Source organism: Syzygium oleosum, unplaced genomic scaffold (assembly GCF_021117445.2).
Source record: "Syzygium oleosum isolate NSW1041296 unplaced genomic scaffold, Sole_v2.1 Sole_v2.01, whole genome shotgun sequence".
Classification (NCBI taxonomy): domain Eukaryota; kingdom Viridiplantae; phylum Streptophyta; class Magnoliopsida; order Myrtales; family Myrtaceae; genus Syzygium; species Syzygium oleosum.
Window position 1 is genome coordinate 32,675,335 of NW_026607485.1, and position 19,900 is coordinate 32,695,234.

Below are 19,900 nucleotides of genomic sequence, written 5' to 3' on the forward strand. Positions count from 1 at the left end.
ACGGAAGGTATGAGCTCCAAATTCCAGATTCCCTTCTCCCCAAAAAGAACGTATTAGACTAAATCTAGTGGTCATTGGAGAGACATGGAACATAATTAGTCCAAGTTGAAGGCATCTGTTTTTTCAATTTTAGAATTAGATTGTAAGTGCAAGGAATCAAGTTCAGTAGAAATCTTTCTTAGAAAGTTTTAAATGGAAAGTATAGATCTGCTCTTTCAATGTGCTATGTTAAACAGTTAAAGGCAGTTGCTATCAGAAAATGAACTGAGGAAATTCTCGTCTGATCCAATGTTGACGGTCATACGTTGGAAAGTAATGTTGCAGATGTCCCAAGTCTGTTCCATCACATAAATTCCGCTGGAGTTTTAATTAAGTTTTGCTGCTGAGAGCGACATGATAATCTCATAAAGCTAGCGATTTGTATTATAATGCATCTGCATGCTTTTATTTTGGACTATCACTCTGTTGCTGCCTTTGATTAGTTTTCATCCCCATCAGATTTTCTTGTCGGCTGTTGGGGCCTTACCTGGAGCAGCAACCAAAGGGACCACTGCTGGGTTACAACTGAGGCATTGGTCCAACAACCAGGGAGTGGATGAAACTTTCGAGAAAATCGTACCAGATGGTAAGTTGATTAGATGGTTCAGACTTCTTATTGCAATGTCATGGTGATTTACTAGAAACATTTACTATTATACAGGAGCAATTGTTGCTATCCAAGACATCGATGAACACATGTATTTCACTGTTGAAGGTGAAAGAACTAAGTGCAAATTAGTTGGTTCTATTCATTATTCTCTTGTTGGAGAACGGGCTCTTTTCAGGGTATGTGATGTTTGTCTTTTGAAACTTTCATTGCAATCTTTGGTCTTGAGCTAGAGTTGTTTCACTAAAATAGAAAAAAAGTTCTTCCCTCAAGTCATCACGTACATTGATATGCTACAAGTGCTTTGGAAAATTTTGATGCATGGCGAATAGCAGTAATCATTTGGATCTAAAAGTAGCTCCCACTTAGGCAACATGATTTATCCAATTGATACATTTGCTTCTTTTGGTGCATTAGCCGTTCCCTGTTATTGATGCTAAGGCAACTGAAGTACGTATTCTTAATTCTCACATAGGTCAAACACCACAGTCAAAAGAGGTGGCGGTCCTCTATACTGTGGTTCTCTTTAACATCACTGCATGTGAAGGATGAGTCTGGGAACCCAGTCCAATTAGCTCATCGTCAAGGTTCCGGTTTTGTTGAAGTCTCCAGCAGTAATAATGGTAGCTGGGCACTCTGGAGAGCAGAACCCTGTAAGTCTGACAATTCTGAGGGTAATATTGAGAGGGAGCCTTACAATCAGTTGGTCAAACATACCTTTTACCTGGTAAACAAAAAAAATGACAGTGCCATTGCTTTTGTTGATGGGGTTCCCGAGTTTGTGGGGAAACCTGGAAATCCATTCAAGTTTAAAGTGCTTCAAGATACTACTCCAACTGATGATTGTGCAATGTTGGATATGCGGGGCTCTATGGATGTCTCAGGGAGGGATCTGCATGACAATGAACACGTGCCTGAAGAGAGGAAGTCTAGGCAGGGAATACTTCTTCCTAGGATTGATGTTAAAGTTGACAAGGTTTCTGTGACAATTGTCCATGAACTTTTGGGCACAGTGGATACTATTCCTCTCCTTCAAGGTCACATTGTTGATACCAAGTTCACTGTGCAAAGTCTGCCTGTTAAAGTCAGAATTATGTGCACATGTAGGGCTTTGCTAGATTATTTTGATGCGCAGAAGAATGCATGGTAATTGTTTATGATGAAAATTTCTCTCTCTCTCTGTGCAAGTTTCTCTATGCATGTCTGGAGTCTCTGATTTTCCCTAAGTTTGTTTTATATGGTGCAGGAGAGAGTTTATGCACCCTGTTGAAGTAGGTGTATACTATCGTTCTAGATTACAGATTCATGGATTGGATATTATGAAGCATGGACTTCCCATCTCATTTTTCTGCAAGATAAAAGAGGTGGTGAAGCATGATATCTTATGCGAAATTCTTTTTTCTGACTTACTACGGCATATATCTGAAAGTCTATATTTTTCCTATCCACAGTTGGATTTGTCTCTAACCGAGCTTTCGTTGGATGTACTTCTCTTTGTGGTCGGAGAATTGAATATAGGCGGCCCATACACAGTTAGAACTTCCTTGGTTCTATCCAACCTCTGCAAGGTTTTTTGCTAATATAAGCAACTATGTGTTTCTTTAAACAATTCACTGCTTCTTTTCATGTGTGGATAATAATTTGTATGCTTATATGCCACAAGTTGTGTATCTCAAGAAATGGCATCATCTCCATGCACCAGTTGTACATGGGAACACCTAAATGTGGGTGATGTGCATTTTTATTCTAGCATACTACTGCTGTCAGTTAATGAAAAGTTATTCCAGAGGTTGGAGGAATAGTTCATTATGTGTGCATGATGGACCAGTATAAAATTCATGACTTTCTGGTATAGAGTACAGTGGCATACAACATGATGTTAGCATAGTCCAAGTGTGTCTTCTCTCGTGTAAGAGGAATGCGGAATTTACTACATAGGATCATATCATTTAGCCTTCTCTCTCTCTCTCTCTCTCTCTCTCTCAATTATACTTTTTCACTTGCAACAGACTAACTTATCTGTAGTAATCAGTGGTAAAAATTTAACATGGTGTAATCCATTTTAGTCCGTCACAATAGAGATGTACGTTTTATTTGATACTAGAAGGGAACTGTAAATAAAATAAGTTAGATATGCACTCGAGTAATGATTTTGGAATGTCAATAATGTATTGGGACTATGTAGTGCGATTTTAGCCAACTCATGCAACTTTTTATCCTTGAATTTGCTAATAAACAAGTGAATTATAGAGGAACTTGATTTCTGCATCCTTTTCTTTCAAATAAACATCCTGCAAGAATTCTAATGTAATAGTTGAAGTCATCTGAAAGCTAAAGCCAGTGGATTCTGAATCTTCAGAGTCATGCTTCACATATGGGATGCTTGAATCAAGTACCTAATATAGGCATGAAATCTAAAAGTTAGTATCCTTCTGTCTAAATAGATGGTGATAGTACTTGCATGCTTCACCATGCACCAGGTGACAAAACCATCTATGCTGAATTCCTATTTCCTGATATTCACAAGAGAACTTGTCCATACATGCATATGCTGATCAAATCTCCCTAATGTGCCTGATTTTATCGATTTGCCAAGATTGTTTAGATATAGTTGATCTGCATGTTATGCATATTGTCCCTTCATGTTATGACCAACCGCCCAATGTTCTCATAGAGTATTACGTGCGCTATAGGAATGAACCCATAAAAGTTGATCTCTTAATATCTGAATAATTCCAGGTGGAAAACCAGACAGGTGCTAATGCTCTTTGTCAGTTCTATGGCAACCAGACTTTAAAGATAGCTGGGAAGCAGTCTGCTTCTGTATACTTGAGGTGAGGCACCTCCTCTCTTATCCAGAGTCTCTGGGAATTTACTGTTGTATCTTCCTATGATCTTCTTTATACAGTTTCTCAGTTCAAGGATCCTACTTAGCTTAAGTTAGTTGGGAAAGATTTTAAAATATTTGACAAATGCATTGAGGATGACCATAAAGCAATGTTGTCGCTTCTTACCACCATTATTAATGTTTTTCTCCTGAAGTCCTGATGAACTGTCATTCATCTACTTCAGCATTAACTCCCAGCTAGTACATGAGTACTCCTAGATTAATTATGCTGGGAAAATAGACTTTTTAATCCCAATCTTAAGAATTAATGTGGAGGCCAACTAGGGTACAATTGCATCACAAATCCATACTTAAAGCGAAGATTGATGGAAGCCATAACTGAGTTGCATTGCCAGTTGTATGCATGGGAAGATCGAATGTTCATGACCCATGAAATTTGTACGAGTTGAAATGGAATAACTCTAAAATGAACACCGGACTCCAGAACATTGCAAATCTTGTTCTTTTGGGACTTTTGGAAAGATTATTTATGCATGCAATTATAGAATGTTCAACCCAAAAGCTTAAGCCAATAGATGGAGGGAGATAACATGAATATAAGGCAGATATTAATCTCATAGACAAGCAATGTGGGATACTTTTAACACCCCCTCTCACGTGTAACCCGGATTAGGAACGGCCCGTGGAATTGATGAGTGGGGTGTCGCACACGCGAAATGAATTGGGGTAGAACCTGACTCTGATACCATGTTAGGATGTCCCATCCAAAAGTTCAAGCTTGTAGGTGGAGAGAGACAACGTGAATATGGTCCTTATAAGTCCCCCAAACAAGCGATATGGGATTTACTTTAACATTAAAAGGGAAGAACTGTTATAGGAGGAAGAAGTAGGGAATCATTTTGAGTTCCAATGCTAATGTAGAAGCCAATTCCCACTTGAACAATTGTGTGAAAATGGAGTAAGGAATATCAGTTTTGTATCGTTGGAACCATAAAATTCCATTTTAAATGAATGAGGAGCAGCGTAAGCAAGTAACCTGTGACTAATTCAAAGGCTTTTAGAAGGAAGCTTTGGTGATAGGAGGAGGGCAGAGGCGATGATTTTGGCCCTGTATACTTAATGCTAGTGTATGTGACTGATGAGTCTTAACCCCACGCAATCGATTTTGATCCCTTTAGGAATGCTGACTACTTTACCAAGCTCATTACACAATTATAAGTAAATTAGATGATTCGAAAGCTCCAAAAACCACAAGATCAAGCATTTGACCCAAAAGGAGCCAAACTTTTTTATAATGGGAAGTTCTTCCTTTAGACTGAAGTTAAGGCCCTCTACCTGTGCTCTAAACTTTCCCTAGTACTGATAAAATCAAGATGAACACATTTGATTTGGAAGCTCCAAAGGGCACAAGATCAAGCATGTGACCCAAAAGGAGCCAAACTTTCTTGGAATGAGAAGATCTTCCTTTAGAATGAAGTTGTCATGAAACAAGGTTCGTTAAAAGATCCCTCAAGTGAGGGATTAGTTCTCCGTATGGGACTTTTTCCATCCGCATGTTCCTGCTTCTTATAGGGCTTATATTGACTTAGACGAGGAGTTGGTGGATGACCAAAATTTTCGCAACATTTGAGTCAACTCATCATGTAAATACTTATATTATAAGTCATCACTTTGTTCACTTCTTGCACACATTAGGCTCCTATATTGGCCTCATCCATTTCTTTATAAGTGGATTAATTTGTTTGAAGAGTAGATAAATACATTTTACGTCATTGTTTCCAACGAAGTGTCAATTCCTCCAGGAGGTCCATCGACTCATATCCTCTTTAGGATTCCCAAGTTATGTTTGACCTCATTCCACCCTTTTTGACTTGCTCTCTTACCCTAAAGTCACTTTTTCTCATCAGAGCTCATAACAGTTGTCTCTTTTGCAAGTCAATATCACCTTATTCAACTGTGTTCTTAGCTTCACTTGGGGCTCTTTCAATTTTCATGGATTCATTAGCTCGCTTTTTTTCATTTTTGTATATGTCTACATCTCAAACAAAGCATTCTCGCTTCTGCTACACTCCATTTGAATGCTCTTACACTTGATCACTCAAAATTTGGTACATTAGAACCTAGCTGTTTAGCAAAGTGCATAAAGTTCCCCTTGAGCTCAATCGACATTATGTCATCACACAGGATAAAACATGCTTTTTCAATTTTTTCACATATTCTATTATATAGACCCAAGGTATGAATCTTAATTTGGCATATCTTCTAATTTTCATCACTACTCGATTGGTACACTGCTCTTTACTAGACTTGCTTGCCGTGTACCCTGTTTTCTAGCAATAGCATGCACCAGGGAATGTCGTCTTGCATGTGCCTGGTAAGTATGCTAAGTCAAGCAAACTAATAGAGCCTTAAAGGTCAAAGTCCTATCTTTTTTTGTACTTTTTGACTGTCAAAAGTTTTATCTTGGTGTGGGCTTATTGTTGTAGGAAAATGTTCCGAAACCATAACATGTCCTTTGTGGCTTGATTATGTATCTGAGGTGCAACTTATAGGAAGTCCCTATGCAAAAGGGTTTTTTACTAGGATTTAATTCCCTAAGAATGTTTGAGTATGATTCCCCTGGCATCTGTGCAATAAAGAATAAACCTCTATTACAGAGTCATGCCTCACTTTGTTGGTTGTGTTTTTTCTAACCTTTTGAGAAGATAAATTTGGTGATTCGTTGCACCAAGAATGCTATAGATTTTAAGATTGTTTGGAGATGTTCTTAACGAGTGTTGTGGCAAGAATTCACCGAGTGCTAGCTCCCTTTAGTTTTTGATGAATAAGTATATTAAGAGCACCAAAGCGGTGATAAAAAAAGAATTAAAGGGATGCCTCTCAATTCCAACTTACAAGCTAGAATATATTTGTGTCTAAAGAGCTGCCACTATGTTTTATAGCATGAAATTCCTAGTGGCTTAGTAATCTTACAGTTTAAAGCAGGGAAGTTTTTTTTTTTCCATTGAAAAGATAAAAGTTGGAAATATCAGCACAATCAGTGGTTGGATAGCTCAAGATATTCATTATATTAGGGAAAAATGCTCTAAGCCTTGATGTTTTGTTGATGTGTTTGACCGCTATAGGAGGTCTAGCTTGTTATGTTCCTTTCAGTCTGTGGTATGTGCCAAAGTTTGCAGCTTTGTGGCTGACAATAAGAGGCTTAAACATAGATAATGGATGAATTAGAGATGAAGAAAATAACAGATGAAATTTAGTGGATATGGAATAATAATATTATTGTGTCTGGGATCGGTTGGTTACCATGGCATTTATATTATCTGAAGTTGCCTATCAAAATCATCCACAACATACAGATATATGCATACAAGCCAATACAAGCATATAACAGCAACATGACAGTTTTTTTGTATACTCTTGGAAGATGCCTTGATGATCAAGATCCAGATTGTGCAGCTGTTGTTTCAGTCCAACTTGCTTTAGGTTCATATACAACTTCTTCCATTCATCTTTCATACTTAGAAACTCAAGCAATTGCATGGAGGACACGGATTGTGTCACCACAAGGTTGGCCATTGATATCTTCTTTTCGTACAGAATCATATATAGTTGAATCTCTTGTTTTTAAAAATTCTAGCTTTTGATTGTCTACGCTTCACAACATCATCATGAATAATTAAATCTCTTGTTCAAGAGGAATTAGTTATGTTGTTGTTGTATTGGTTAGCTAGTATAAATGTGGTGTTGTGGCTGGAGCTGTAACCAGGGACTGGGAGTTTACTGGTTCAAATCCTTGGGCATGCAATAACAATACTTCTTCTAAAACCGGTCCTCACCAGGTTTGACCGTCCGGTCTTGGACCAGTTGAACCTGGTCAACGCCTGTATGATCTAATTAAAAAAAAAATTCATTCAACTGCAAGTTCCTAAATTTGGATTAGATGTACAAACTAGCTTTCTTTGACCATTGTTTAAATAATTTGTAACTGTATCTCATTGTGATTAAATTTTAAAATGCGAATCAGCAAAATGGCGAAACTAATTATTTTACAATTCACTGGACTTGTAGGACAATGGTGGACTTTTCCAAAAAAACAGTAGATCTCTTTGAAATATGCTCAAGTCAAATTAGCTTATGAAATTGCTGAAGAATGGGCGACAAAATCTACTAATTCATTAAATTCAGGATACTGTGATTGTAATCATGGAGTGCTTGAAGCTCTATCGGTTGAGGCTTTGACTCTAGGACCTTAGGCCTTATCTTACCTTCAACAAAAAGTCATTATAGTTTAATCTCAAACCCAGAGTTCAACATCTTGTGCTACGTTCTTTTTGTGTTATACTCGCTAGAATTAGAATAAAAAAATGGGTAAAAAAGTGGTCTTACATTATCTTAAGAAAGCAGACTTGCAGATGGCTACATGTAAGGTATATGGTTAGTTTATTCAATAAAATTTACATGACAGACATTTTATCGCACCCAATAATTTGTGTGTCTCCAATAACTTAAAAAATCATGAATAAGTACTTATCCTTCTCATTGTTTACCGGTATAGACCTAAACAGTAATTCAGATAATTAACTTCTTGATGTACTTATATCGGCAAAAGAAGGAGAACTAACAATTATAATTAAGTGGCAAACGGGTTTGTAAAATTTTGAATAAATTGGTAAAGAGAAGTGACATCAATTTGCTAATGTTGAAATAGAGGTAGGGCGTACTTGTTAAATTGGAATTGTTAATCTGAACTTATTGTGAAATAAAGTTGAGCAGGTATACTAATTTCCGCTGTCTGGAGATGATGCAATTTGCCCTATTGATTTTCTGTTTCGCTAATTAGTTAAGTTGACTTGTGAGGGCAGTGTGCATTTTTTTTTCTAGAAACTGAAAGAACTGAGGTCCAGGTGTTCTTATGGTTGCTCATTGCAATGTGAATGTCCCACCTTTACTGAGAAATATCTTGTTTGAAGGGCAAAATGGAAATAAGACAAATTTTGTATGGGACCTTGTTGTCTTCAAATTATTGAAGTTGGATTTCAGGACGTCACCTTGATAATGCTGCATATCCAAATTTCTATAGAGCAATAAATTGATAGATGGATGTATAAATCCTGCTGGTGAAATAGCATTTGTTTCTTGGCTGTGAATTACTGTCTGCGTAGATTAACATATAGATGAGGTTTTTTTTTTTTTTGGTCGTGAACATAGAGATGAGGTTAAAATGACAACTTTTTTGGCATGTATAATTTTGTTAAGAAAGTTATCATAGTTGCTGACAAGCATTTACAGCCTAAAGTTCGTTTTGTATCATTCATCTTTTTAACTTTGGAACAGATTCCAGGACTTATCCAGGACCATATATTATAGTTGATGTTGTCCGGAAATTTGAGGTGATCACCAGAGCAGTCCTAATGCGTTTTGCTTTGCTTCTGAAAAATAGTCAATCTAGTCAATGTTCTGTTGTTGCTTGTAGGATGGCTTATCAATTGTGGTTTCTCCTTTAACAAGAATACAAAATGAAACTGACTTCTCCATGGAGCTTCAATTTCAACGGCCTGAACAGGAGAGAGATGGATCTGCATTGGTTTTGCTGAAGAAGGGGGATACGATGGATGATTCCACTGCCATGTTTGATGCAATAAAGATGTCTGGGGGATCTAAAAAAGTGATAACATCGTTGAGTTTAGGTGTGGTTTGCTTACTCCAATTTCTGAAATGATTTAAACCTCATTGTTTTCTACTTTAGGGCATGTTTGTTTAAACATTCTCTAAATTCCTGTTTCCATTCTCATTTGAGAAAGAGAAAATGTGTTTGGTGAGGACATGGCAATAGTTTTGAAAGATAATGACACAAATAGTCCCTAAACTTTGGTCAAATGTGCAATTTGGTCCCTGAACTTTTAATTTGTTCAATTTAGTCCCTGAACTTTAAGCTAATATTCAATGTGGTCCCTGAACTTTTAATTTGTTCAATGTCGTGAACTTTTGGTACATGTTCAATTCAGTCCTTGAACTTGAATTAATGGAAAGGACTACATTGACCATTTTCATATAGTTCAGGGACTAAATTGAACATATACCAAAAGTTTAGGGATGACATTGAACAAATTAAAAATTCAGGGACCACATTGCACATTGGGTTATAGTTCAGGAACTACCTTGAACAACCAAATTGCACATTTGGCCAAAGTTAAGGGGCTATTTGTCATTTTCCCTAGTTTTGACTTTAAAACACGGTTTGAAAACCTTCGAAGGCTTTGGTATAATTTTGTTGGATCATTCCTGACTGCTTTTGAAAGTTTAAACTGATAGATGAATGCAGTGTTTAATATATAAATGTTCGAACACTCTCCCTCATGTGCGGACTGAAATTTTGCCTAGGACCGAAGGATGGATATATGTAATTAAGGATGCAAATAAAGGGTCTGAGAAGATTTGAACTTAGGACTCCTGCTTTCATATAATGTATAACTTTGCGGGACCGTTGCCAAATGTTGAAAAAGGTTAAGCTGCGAGATGAAGGAATATTTTAATACTTTATTGCTCTAAAAGTCTAAAAGTTTGAAGATTGAAAAGTGTGAAGAGTAGTAAAAGTAGTTTTACAATATTTCTTCTTCATCAAAAACAAGGTCATGCTACTGAATCTTGAAATACATTTTTTTCTTATTTGTTCGAGAAGGCTCAAGAGAAAATGCATAAAAAAAAAAACATTGTGCTTCAAGTAATCATGGAAAAAGCATCCTTAGCATCAATTGGAATTGGCAGTGCTTTATGTAACCTCAATTGAGGATGGTCAAGACCCATTAAGCTTCTTCCTTCGATGAAGCTTCTGGGCAGCCAAAAGCTTGTAGATTTGTTTGATCCTCCTTTCCTTTTTGTTTTGATGACTTCATTTCTTTTTGTTCTTTGTTAATGATGCAGCAAGTGAAGCCGCCATCCCCCCCCCAACCCTTCTTTCCCCTTTTCTCTTAATGATGATGAACTATTTCGAAAGCCCATTGGAGGGTCAAAAGAATCAAATGGAGTATGTTCGGTAGTTTTTGGCCCAAAAAAATATGTTGTCCAGTTATGCAACTTTTTATTACAGATAGAGAATTTCAATGGAGATATAAATTTTGCAGTTGATAAAGTTTAAGGAAAATATGTATCTTGTGAAAATAACACAAACAAGCATGTTTTACAATCTTCTTTTCAAAAGAGAATTCTCTTTTTTCACACACCAAACACATTTCAAGAAAATTGAAAGATGTAAATGGAAAATTGTATCATTTCTGTTTCATTCAGTTAAAATCAAAACCAAACATTTTCATGAACCCAATGGGTCAGAAGGAATTTAGTTTCCCACTTATTTCTCTCATTCTGATCCTTCTCCATTCTATCAACTACTTTTTCGCCTCATCTGTATCAATGAGTGTGTTTAAAGCTATGTTATTTACTAAGTGGATCCTTAACTATGTTGTTTTGACATCACAAAAGGTCATATGCTTGAAATCGAATCTTTAGCTTTAAAGACTTGTGTGAATCTTACAGTGAGCAGAACGTAGCCTCAGCTGTTTGCATAGACAACAAACTAAATCCTATTGCCACACCTGTCTAGATCTTCTCAAGCCTTGTCCCCCGTGATGTATCGTTTCCTCTTTTTGATTCGTAAATTTGCCAAAGACTCCACCTTGTCCTCTAGGATGGATCATTTGTTTCTTCACATATCTAAACCATCTAAATTGAGTTTCTCATCTTATTTTCTGTTGGAACCATGCCAAATTTCGTTTGATATATGATATCTAGCCCTCATCATTTTCTCTAGAGGAAAGTGCCATAAACCCTACTGACCTTTTGCACCTATTCCATTTTGCAGCCTCTATTTTTAAGACTACTGTCTAGCATCTTAGGACAAAATACATAGCAAAAATGACCAAATAGACCTTCCTTCAAAAAACCCCCAAAAAACCATAATTCCCTACTGGGCCGAAAACCATAACACCCAAACCCTAATACGTTTTAGGATTTGCGAACAGTCTGAGCATTGTATACATCTGTCTGTAGATTCTTTATTAATGGTCTTGCTAGACGTTTCCTAACTGCAGTTGCAGTAAGTTGGACTTTTTGATGGTGGTGATTATCCTGGAATCTTATGTTAGCTGGTCAACAATATGAGGCAATTTGCCTCTACCTTTTTATTGTGAAACTATAAAGCTGAAAGGGATAAGTGACGACAAGCCTCTGACTGTATTTCAGAAACACATCTCCAAGCATGAAACTACTTTCTTTCTCTTCAATCTGCAGTATTGGATTAGGAGCAAGGAAGTTATCATGTTGTTTCACTATCCTTCTATGTGAAATATTTGCAGTCTGCACCATCCTTTTTTCACCCCCTTCTAAGATACTTACCCCGTTTCCTATATCAGAATTTTAAAAGAAAGAAAAGAACTGCGCATGCGCTTGTGGGTGGGTGTGTGTGTGTGTGAGAGAGACAGAGAGAACAAATTAATAATATTCATAATCTAGGATTGATTCTTACTGTGTCAGATTGTTGTTATATCTTATATATAGAATTCTCATGTTACCAGATCTTGGACGCATAGTCATTTTACGGTAGGCTACTACTAGAGGTTTTCCTTTGATGAATTGATTATTTAATAAAGTGATCATCCAGCATTTGGCTATGTGTTGCCATTGTGTATGTGCCATAGTATATTTTCTGTTACCACCTATATATTGTCATCTCCCCTCTCCCTTCCCGTTTTGAAAACTCTTATTCTTCAACCACTAGAGTGTTCTATGTCAATCATTCTTTAATTGTTTAGTATTGTAGTTAGAATTATACATGTTGGAGCTAGACATCTCTCTCCCGCTCTCTCTCTCTCTCTCTCTCTCTCTCTCTCTCATGTATTTTTGTAAAGTTCTTGCAATTTTTTTTTCATTTTTTTGTTTTAATTTGCAGGAAACTTCTTATTTTCTTTCAGACCAGACATTGAAGGTCTTTTGAATCTTGAAGGGTCGTCATCAGTGGCATGGTCAGATAATATTGAGGGTGGCAAGGCTAAACATCTCTCTGGAGTTTTTGATAAATTGAGTTTTAGAGTGCGTAGGGCCTTCTCCAGCGGTTCAGTAAAGTATTCCTTTAGCACAGCATGTTGTATAGTCAAATTGAATGACTCAAATATTACGAAGCTACATTTTCTGATTCAAAGCTATAGAAGAAGTGTGCCTGTTCAACAGCCGGATGAATTAAAAGACAAGACCTCTGGAAGTTCACATCTTACTTTACAAGCGCAAAGAGACATTGTTCTTCTTCCAACTGTCCAAGTTTCCAACTTATTGCAGTCAGATATAGATGTGCTTTTGACTAATACAGGTAAAGGCAGAAACAATTTTTATGCAGATGGAATTATATGACCTACTAAATTTGAGTTCAATGCAGACCCAGGTGAATACGTTGGACGCCACTTTGGGAATCAGGCAATCTTAACATGCGGTTCCACAGTCAATTTTTATGTTGATCCTTCTGAAATGCATTTCAACATAACCGTGACTGCATTTGGTTCGTGTTGCAAACCACTGAAAAGCAGTGACTGGGTGAAGAAATTACTTAAGCAAAAAAAACACAGCAGGTTCTTGGACATTGATTTGGATTTTGATGGTGGAAAGTACTTTGCATCTTTGAGATTGTCTCGTGGACACAAGGGAATATTAGAGGTTTGCAAATATTCAACCTTCTGCCTTTAGAGCCGCTAGCCATAGATATTCAATTTTCTGGTTTTGGTACCACTAGCTTACCATGCTAAACAGTTAGTTCTTCCAGCAGGATCCTATGAAACTAACAATAGTGCACTCATGCAGGCTGTAATTTTCACACCATATTCCCTGAAGAATGAGACAGACTTTTACCTTTACATCTATGGACTCAAACAGAAACCTCTATGTAGGTAATTACTGTAGCTCAGACAGCTAATGAGCACATCTTTCTTGTCTACTACATTGAGTTTGAGTGTCACAAGTTTCTTCCAGGGAAGAAGCAAGGAAGGTTGATTTCAAAATTTCTCCTGACAGCGGACTAATTTTGCCTCCAAAGTCGAGCGCATCGTGGTATTCCAAGTAAGTGGGCTATTAAATAGATCTTTGATTTTTCTTGCGCCATCACATGTACCTGAATTGATGCTGTTGTTAGGTCTAGCAAGGTTAGGGTAACATTGTTGGAACTTGATTCACATGAGGCACTGTTGGATTTAGATGCTCTATCAGGCCTTTCCGAAGTAAGGGTGGAAATCAAGGAAGGGAATAAGGTTAAATATTTCGCAAAGTTTGGGGTGCTTGTGGAGCCAACTTTGGGTAAAGTGGATGTTCCTGCACGATTAATAACACTTGTCCCGCGGTTTGTAGTAGCGAATGATTCTCAGGAAAACATCATTGTGCGCCAATGCTACTTGGAGGTTTGTTCTGAATCTTTAGACCACTTTCTGTTCATATGTTTGTCTGATTATCTAACTTGCATTAACACCCTTTTGCATAAAGGATGACATGGCAGGCATAATTACTGTTAAGAGCAAGGAAAGAGCAATGCTGCAGCTGCGTAGTGGAATCAGCGAAAGGAGTGAATTCACTTTGTTTGAAAACTTCATTAGAAAGCACCGAAATATTAATGATGATTCTATGACATATGCACAGTTCCATTTAAATGACCCTGAATATGGGTGGTCCGGACCTATTTGTGTAGCTTCTCTTGGATGCTTTTTCCTGAAGTTCAGAAGACAAGCAAATCAAGTGCCTGCAACAAACAACACTCCACAGTACGCTAATGTTCATGTGATAGAAGAAAGTTCTTCACTTGTTTTGCAGTTTTATAGACCTCCAAATGTCAGAATTCCTTACAGGATTGAAAACCATTTGCGTGATTCTTTGCTCACTTACTATCAGAAGGTTGGGCAATCAACTTAAACTTTTTATTGGTCATGGGCTACATTTTTATCACAGAAAGTGTAATGTATTTGAATTTATTTTCAATGATTTGGAACTTTTGCAGGAAACCTCAGAGCCTGAGGTTCTTCAACCTGAGCACAGCATTGATTATGTCTGGGATGATTTGACTCTTCCACGTAGGCTCATTGTGCAGATAAATGGTAGCTACTTTCTTTTTTTTTTTTGGTAAAGAATGGTAGCTACTTTCTTTTCCTTCTTGGTACTCCAAAAATTGCCTGAAATCAGAATGGTGGAGAAGAAACATGCCTGAGAATATGGTGGAGATTTTAATTATTTGTCATCACATAAGAGCAGCTCATGCTGCGTGCATGATATTTGATGAATGATCGTCTGATGCCAGTGATAAAAATAAGTCAGGTACCTTACTAGATCTACAGTAGCTAAGATTAGTGCTGATAATCAAAGAAACAGGAACTTTTTTATGCGCATGTGAAAATACTTGCTCATGTTATGCCCCCTAAAATTCTCTAGAAAATACTAGCTCTAGCTATTGCCCAACAATTTCTTGCATATTTCCCCATCAACTTTGAAAATTTTAGAGACAGATCTATATTTAGTGCCGTATAGTGCCTAGGTGCAAGCAAATTCTACTTAGTCGTAGACATCTATCGGTTTACTTAGCAAAAAATTACTATATACATCATTAGACTGAATAAACTGGATTTAGTATGGTTAAATTGTGGAATTTTCCCCCACCAGAGAATTTTCTGCATCTGCTCTATGCGGAAAGAAGTTGAGAGTACCTGTTGACTTGCTGAACTATGTATTGTGTGGAAAAAGAAAAGCACATAACAGAAGATTCATTGACAACTTGGAATGTGCGTGTTAACACAAGAGGCCGTTGAAACTGTTTTACAAACACAAACTGTTGAGGACCTGGGAAATGTTATGCATTTTGAGGCTGTTAGTTATACTCTCTTGTTCAAAGACAGTATCAATCTACTTAGCGGCTGTCTTTTGATGAGTATGTGTTAAAACGTTTGACCCAGAAGCTTAAACTATTGAGTGGACGAAGACTAAAGGGATATAAGGCTAGTCAAACCTCGTAAACAAGTACTTTATCACAAAACTGCCTCATGTGCAAATAAGACAAAAAACATGTGAAATTGACAGATGGGAATTAGACAAACAAAAAACACATGCGAAATGAACTATTAAATGGAACACGAAGAATTAAAACCTGACTCTTATACCATGTTAGTATGTCCAACCCAACAGTTTAAGCCATTGCGTGGAGGAAAACTACATACATAAGGCCCAGTCAAACTACGTAAAGTCAAACTCCGTAAACATGCAATGTGTCAATATAATCTAACAATATATATAGGTTCTTATGGTTGTCACATTGAATTGTGCGGAGCTAAATATTTGGTGGCTTACTTGTATGCGATGTGAATTTAGTTCCTCAGAACTTCTTACAACAATGATGATGGATGATGACAACCGAGCCTTGTCCCAAATACTGGGGTCTGCTTACCTTTTAGTACATAAATATTAGGGGCAATTGAGTTGCATTTATGTTGATTTGAGAGCGAATAGCTTTGTGTGTTGCATAATAGACATGATGGAATTGCACTGATGCAAAGACATGCATGATGATGGGATATGCTTATGTTGTAACAAGTCATCGAGAATCCAATGCAGTATTAGACTAAAGGATATTCATCCATTGGACTCTCTCAAGTTGTGAAACTGGAAATTCGTGGTATCCAATAAGTTCGAGTTGCATTAATGACTTTTTCATTTCTTTTGTAGGTATGCAACTAATACGTGAAATTAACTTGGATAAAGTTCGTGAGTGGAAGCCTTTCGTTAAGGTCCAGAAGTATGAAAGGCTGTCATCTCGTTTACTTCGAGACAAGAAATCACAAGATGAGAAAAGTAAGTACGGTGTATACAAGGACATGGTCAAGATTGGATATGAAGTATATGCAGATGGTTCTACCAGAGTTCTACGTGTTTGTGAGGAATCAAACAGTCAGAAGGGATATTTGCGATTCTATTCACGTGAGAAGATTCGACTAAGAGTTCCTTGTTTCACGATCCATGTTCTTGAAACTAAGGTCTGAGATTTAAATCTCCATACAAATTGATTGACCAGGTTATCTCAAAGTAATGGGTGCTAGTTATGATTCCTTTAGGCCCTTTTGCCTGATATCCCTTAGGTAAACTCTGAAGGGGGATTAGGTAGTCATCTCTAGTGAACTAAATTCTTTTATAGAAAAGGATTTGTCTTTCTCTTTACAGAATAAAAAAACAGGGTAAAATATACTTTTATGAATGTCGTAATGATGACCCATTCTCTACTGGCTGTCAAATATCTGGATTGATTTGATCTATGAATCAGCATTTTCTTTATGATATTATTTTAATTCTCTTAGGAAATAACATTTGAACGGGTTGAATTTGGTGCGATGTTAAGGCCTTCATGTCATAGGTACAGTCCCTGTGCGATGCAATAAGATGTCAGATATGTATCTCTCTTCGAACATTGTAAGTTTAGGAGGTTATATTTAAAGCAGGTCATGTGGGATTCTCGTACGGATCCTTCGGTTACTCATATACACCAAACTCTAGAAGTACATGGTTCACCTAAATAACTAGATCAAGACGGGTGATGATTTCTTACCATTTTATGCTTTAGTTCTTGTTGTCATCTTCTAGAGTGCATACTATATTATGATAGGTTGTGGTCTTAAGAATCTTTAACCTTTATAGAAGGTAATGTTTATCTTTAAGGTCCAGTATTATGTAATTGCAAGTTAAAAATGTCTGGGTACTGTGAGCCTGTGAGCATTTTGAAGCTCTTGCTGGTTATTAACTGATTAACCTTTTAGGAAATAACTTATTATACTCTTTTGGTTCTTAGAGAAACTGTGTTATCGACTTGCTACAAGTCGGTAGTTAAGAAAAAAGTTATTGACCTTTCTTTGCTAAGATACCTGTGGTCTATGAGGAATCGCTATGAAACAGTAGCGAAGGCCATGTTACTGTTAGTTAGCATTTAATGATTACTATTCAGATCAGAGAATCTTGAGTTGCAATAACTGTTCTTTTGAATGCTTTTTTACTTAATGGTCGCACCACTAAGCATATTTGATAGTGTTTCTTGAAACAACAAATTGTTTGCGAAGTAATCAGTGAACGCTAGTACTGACTTCCTGTAAAATTGGGACAAGAAGAGAACTATTAAACTATCAGAAGCACATATATCACGCTTGGTTCTAGATCAACCTGAAAAGAATGTTTGACAATGTGATTGGTCTGGTCTTCCTCATGGTATTGGTAGTTTCTGATTTTAGGCAACCAAACAGGACTATGGTTCTCTTCACTTTAAATAACTTCTGTTTGAACGATCTCATGCAAATGGGACAGACAGTCTCAAAGATAAATTGATAATCCATCTTTTTAGTGTTCTTCTTGAGGGTGACCCAAATTAGATCAGTAATATTATTGACATAAAGACCCTACATATACATAAAAAGGTTCTATAATGCACTTAAAGCGTGGTTACAGTGTGTTTTGACTGAGCTATTAGAGCTGTGGCTGCAATTGCTTTTTCGTCCAGAAATTATATTCTGTATCTTAGTGTGGTTATTTGTTGTTGTGTATATTTGAAGGATGGAGATGAGAGTGGAACATCTGTTTTTACACCTGTTCTTAATTCAAGACTTGTGAATATTAGCATGGATGCTGTGTTTACTGATCTTCATAGGTATATCCAGACCACTGTACAGGTAATATAGCGTTTTCATCGGTGTTTTCTGCCTTGGTATGATAATATCCACCAGGCTGTAGACACCATCAGCTAATTCCTTTCCTTGTCAACGCAGTCAGTAGATGTGGAACCAAAGTGGTCGGGAACACCCTTTGCAGCAATTCTTAGGAGACATCATGCAGAGTGTGATAACACAGCTGACTGCATGCTAAAAGTCGTCCTTGTCCTAAGCTCCTCCACTTCAAACGTTAAACAAGTCAGATATTCATCCATCGTGCTGCAGGTGCTGCTGTGAGGTAATATTTTCTCACAGCTACATTTCTTTCCACTCAAAAGAACATTTTATCTTTATGTCTTCTAATTTACAACAGTATTTGAATAATTCAAAATCATTTATATATTTGCTTCCTGAATTATTTTTTGGCTTATAATGGCGACTATGCAGCATTCTGACATCACTGTGTTTGTATACAGCCAATTGATTTAAACATTGATGAGGAGACACTAATGAGAATTGCCCCTTTTTGGAGATCATCTCTTAATGAATCAAAGAGTGCTTCTCAACAGTACTACTTTGATCATTTTGAAATCCACCCAATAATGGTATCAGTCTTTTCTTTAAATTAAATAATCTAGCTTTTAAGCATCTGCATCTGCTTATAATGGTAGCTGCCTCTTTTGTGCATCCATAGATTACTGCCAACTTTCTTCCTGGAGATTCATATACAAGTTATGGTTCTGGTCAGGAGACTTTAAGATCTCTTATACACAGTGTGATAAAGGTGTGAGAACTTTTCTTCCTATTGTTTTTTTTTACTCAACACATGTAAAGTGTTACGGTGGGTTATATTTTCTAAACTTTTATCCCTATATGTACAATGTAGGTTCCTCCCATGAAAAATGTGGTTGTGGAGCTTAATGGTGTCTCGGTTACTCATGCCTTAATTACCATACGTGAATTGTGCATTAGATGTGCACAGCATTATTCATGGTGAGCCCCATCGCACACCTTATGTTTATTTTTATAGTTTCCCAACTTGTAGCTTAAAGAAGATTGTGCAGGTATGCCATGAGGGCTATCTACATTGCAAAAGGAAGCCCACTACTTCCACCAGGTTTTGCTTCAATTTTTGATGATTTGGCTTCATCATCCCTTGATGTCTTCTTTGATCCATCCCGTGGTTTGATGAAGCTTCCAGGCTTCACATCAGGTACTTCATTTTTACTTTCATTCCATCTGTCATTCTTTATCTGGATATGCTATTAGACATTCTCCTCAATTGCTGATGAAGAATATTTCAAGCCTTCTTTAAGAGGATATAATTATCTGGTAGGGGATCAGTCCCAAAGGGGTAAACGACCTAAAGTGCTATAGGTAAAAGTTCTAGGACCTGAGTTATATGAAACTTGTGATACTTGAAAGAAAAAATTAAAACAATGGCATAGAAGACTAACGTATCCCTCATTCGTGGGTACAGGAGCAGCTTGGTCGTTCTTGTTGATTGACATATGTTTGTTTCAGCATGCGTCTTGTTAAGCTTGTATTGTTGTCTCTTTCCCTGTCATATAGCAAGTGATTGATGGACCATCTCAGCATGCCCTCAAGGGTAACAGTTAAACTCTGCCATCTGGGTTTTCTCATGAGCCTGTACTTCATATGGCCTTGGGCCTTGGACTAGCCACTGTTACTGGGATTGGCTTTTGGTAATTA

At 37.1% G+C, this 19,900-nt stretch overlaps 1 protein-coding gene across 6 annotated transcripts in view; it reads left to right on the top strand.

Moving 5' to 3' along the window:
• The window catches only part of LOC115682589 (uncharacterized), a 35,437-nt gene that overhangs the window by 10,947 nt on the left and 4,590 nt on the right, over window positions 1-19,900 (top strand). For 4 of the 6 annotated variants that reach the window (XR_008814446.1, XM_056302889.1, XM_056302892.1 and 1 more), the window contains exons 8-30: window positions 499-625; window positions 701-825; window positions 1,122-1,792; window positions 1,893-2,010; window positions 2,098-2,214; window positions 3,386-3,480; window positions 6,919-7,061; window positions 8,829-8,884; window positions 8,968-9,181; window positions 12,436-12,849; window positions 12,916-13,190; window positions 13,335-13,420; window positions 13,503-13,589; window positions 13,663-13,924; window positions 14,007-14,411; window positions 14,515-14,611; window positions 16,227-16,534; window positions 18,092-18,208; window positions 18,305-18,472; window positions 18,664-18,792; window positions 18,882-18,971; window positions 19,074-19,180; window positions 19,252-19,400. Coding sequence is in view for 5 of the 6 variants with exons in the window: in XM_056302889.1 (XP_056158864.1) it covers window positions 499-625; window positions 701-825; window positions 1,122-1,792; window positions 1,893-2,010; window positions 2,098-2,214; window positions 3,386-3,480; window positions 6,919-7,061; window positions 8,829-8,884; window positions 8,968-9,181; window positions 12,436-12,849; window positions 12,916-13,190; window positions 13,335-13,420; window positions 13,503-13,589; window positions 13,663-13,924; window positions 14,007-14,411; window positions 14,515-14,611; window positions 16,227-16,534; window positions 18,092-18,208; window positions 18,305-18,472; window positions 18,664-18,792; window positions 18,882-18,971; window positions 19,074-19,180; window positions 19,252-19,400 (4,360 nt within the window). In the remaining variant the exon portion in view is untranslated. Of the gene's footprint in view, window positions 1-498; window positions 626-700; window positions 826-1,121; window positions 1,793-1,892; window positions 2,011-2,097; window positions 2,215-3,385; window positions 3,481-6,918; window positions 7,062-8,828; window positions 8,885-8,967; window positions 9,182-12,435; window positions 12,850-12,915; window positions 13,191-13,334; window positions 13,421-13,502; window positions 13,590-13,662; window positions 13,925-14,006; window positions 14,412-14,514; window positions 14,612-14,642; window positions 14,699-16,226; window positions 16,535-18,091; window positions 18,209-18,304; window positions 18,473-18,663; window positions 18,793-18,881; window positions 18,972-19,073; window positions 19,181-19,251; window positions 19,401-19,900 lie in introns of those variants that run through there. The other 2 variants (XM_056302899.1, XM_056302906.1) reach the window with 2 other exon arrangements.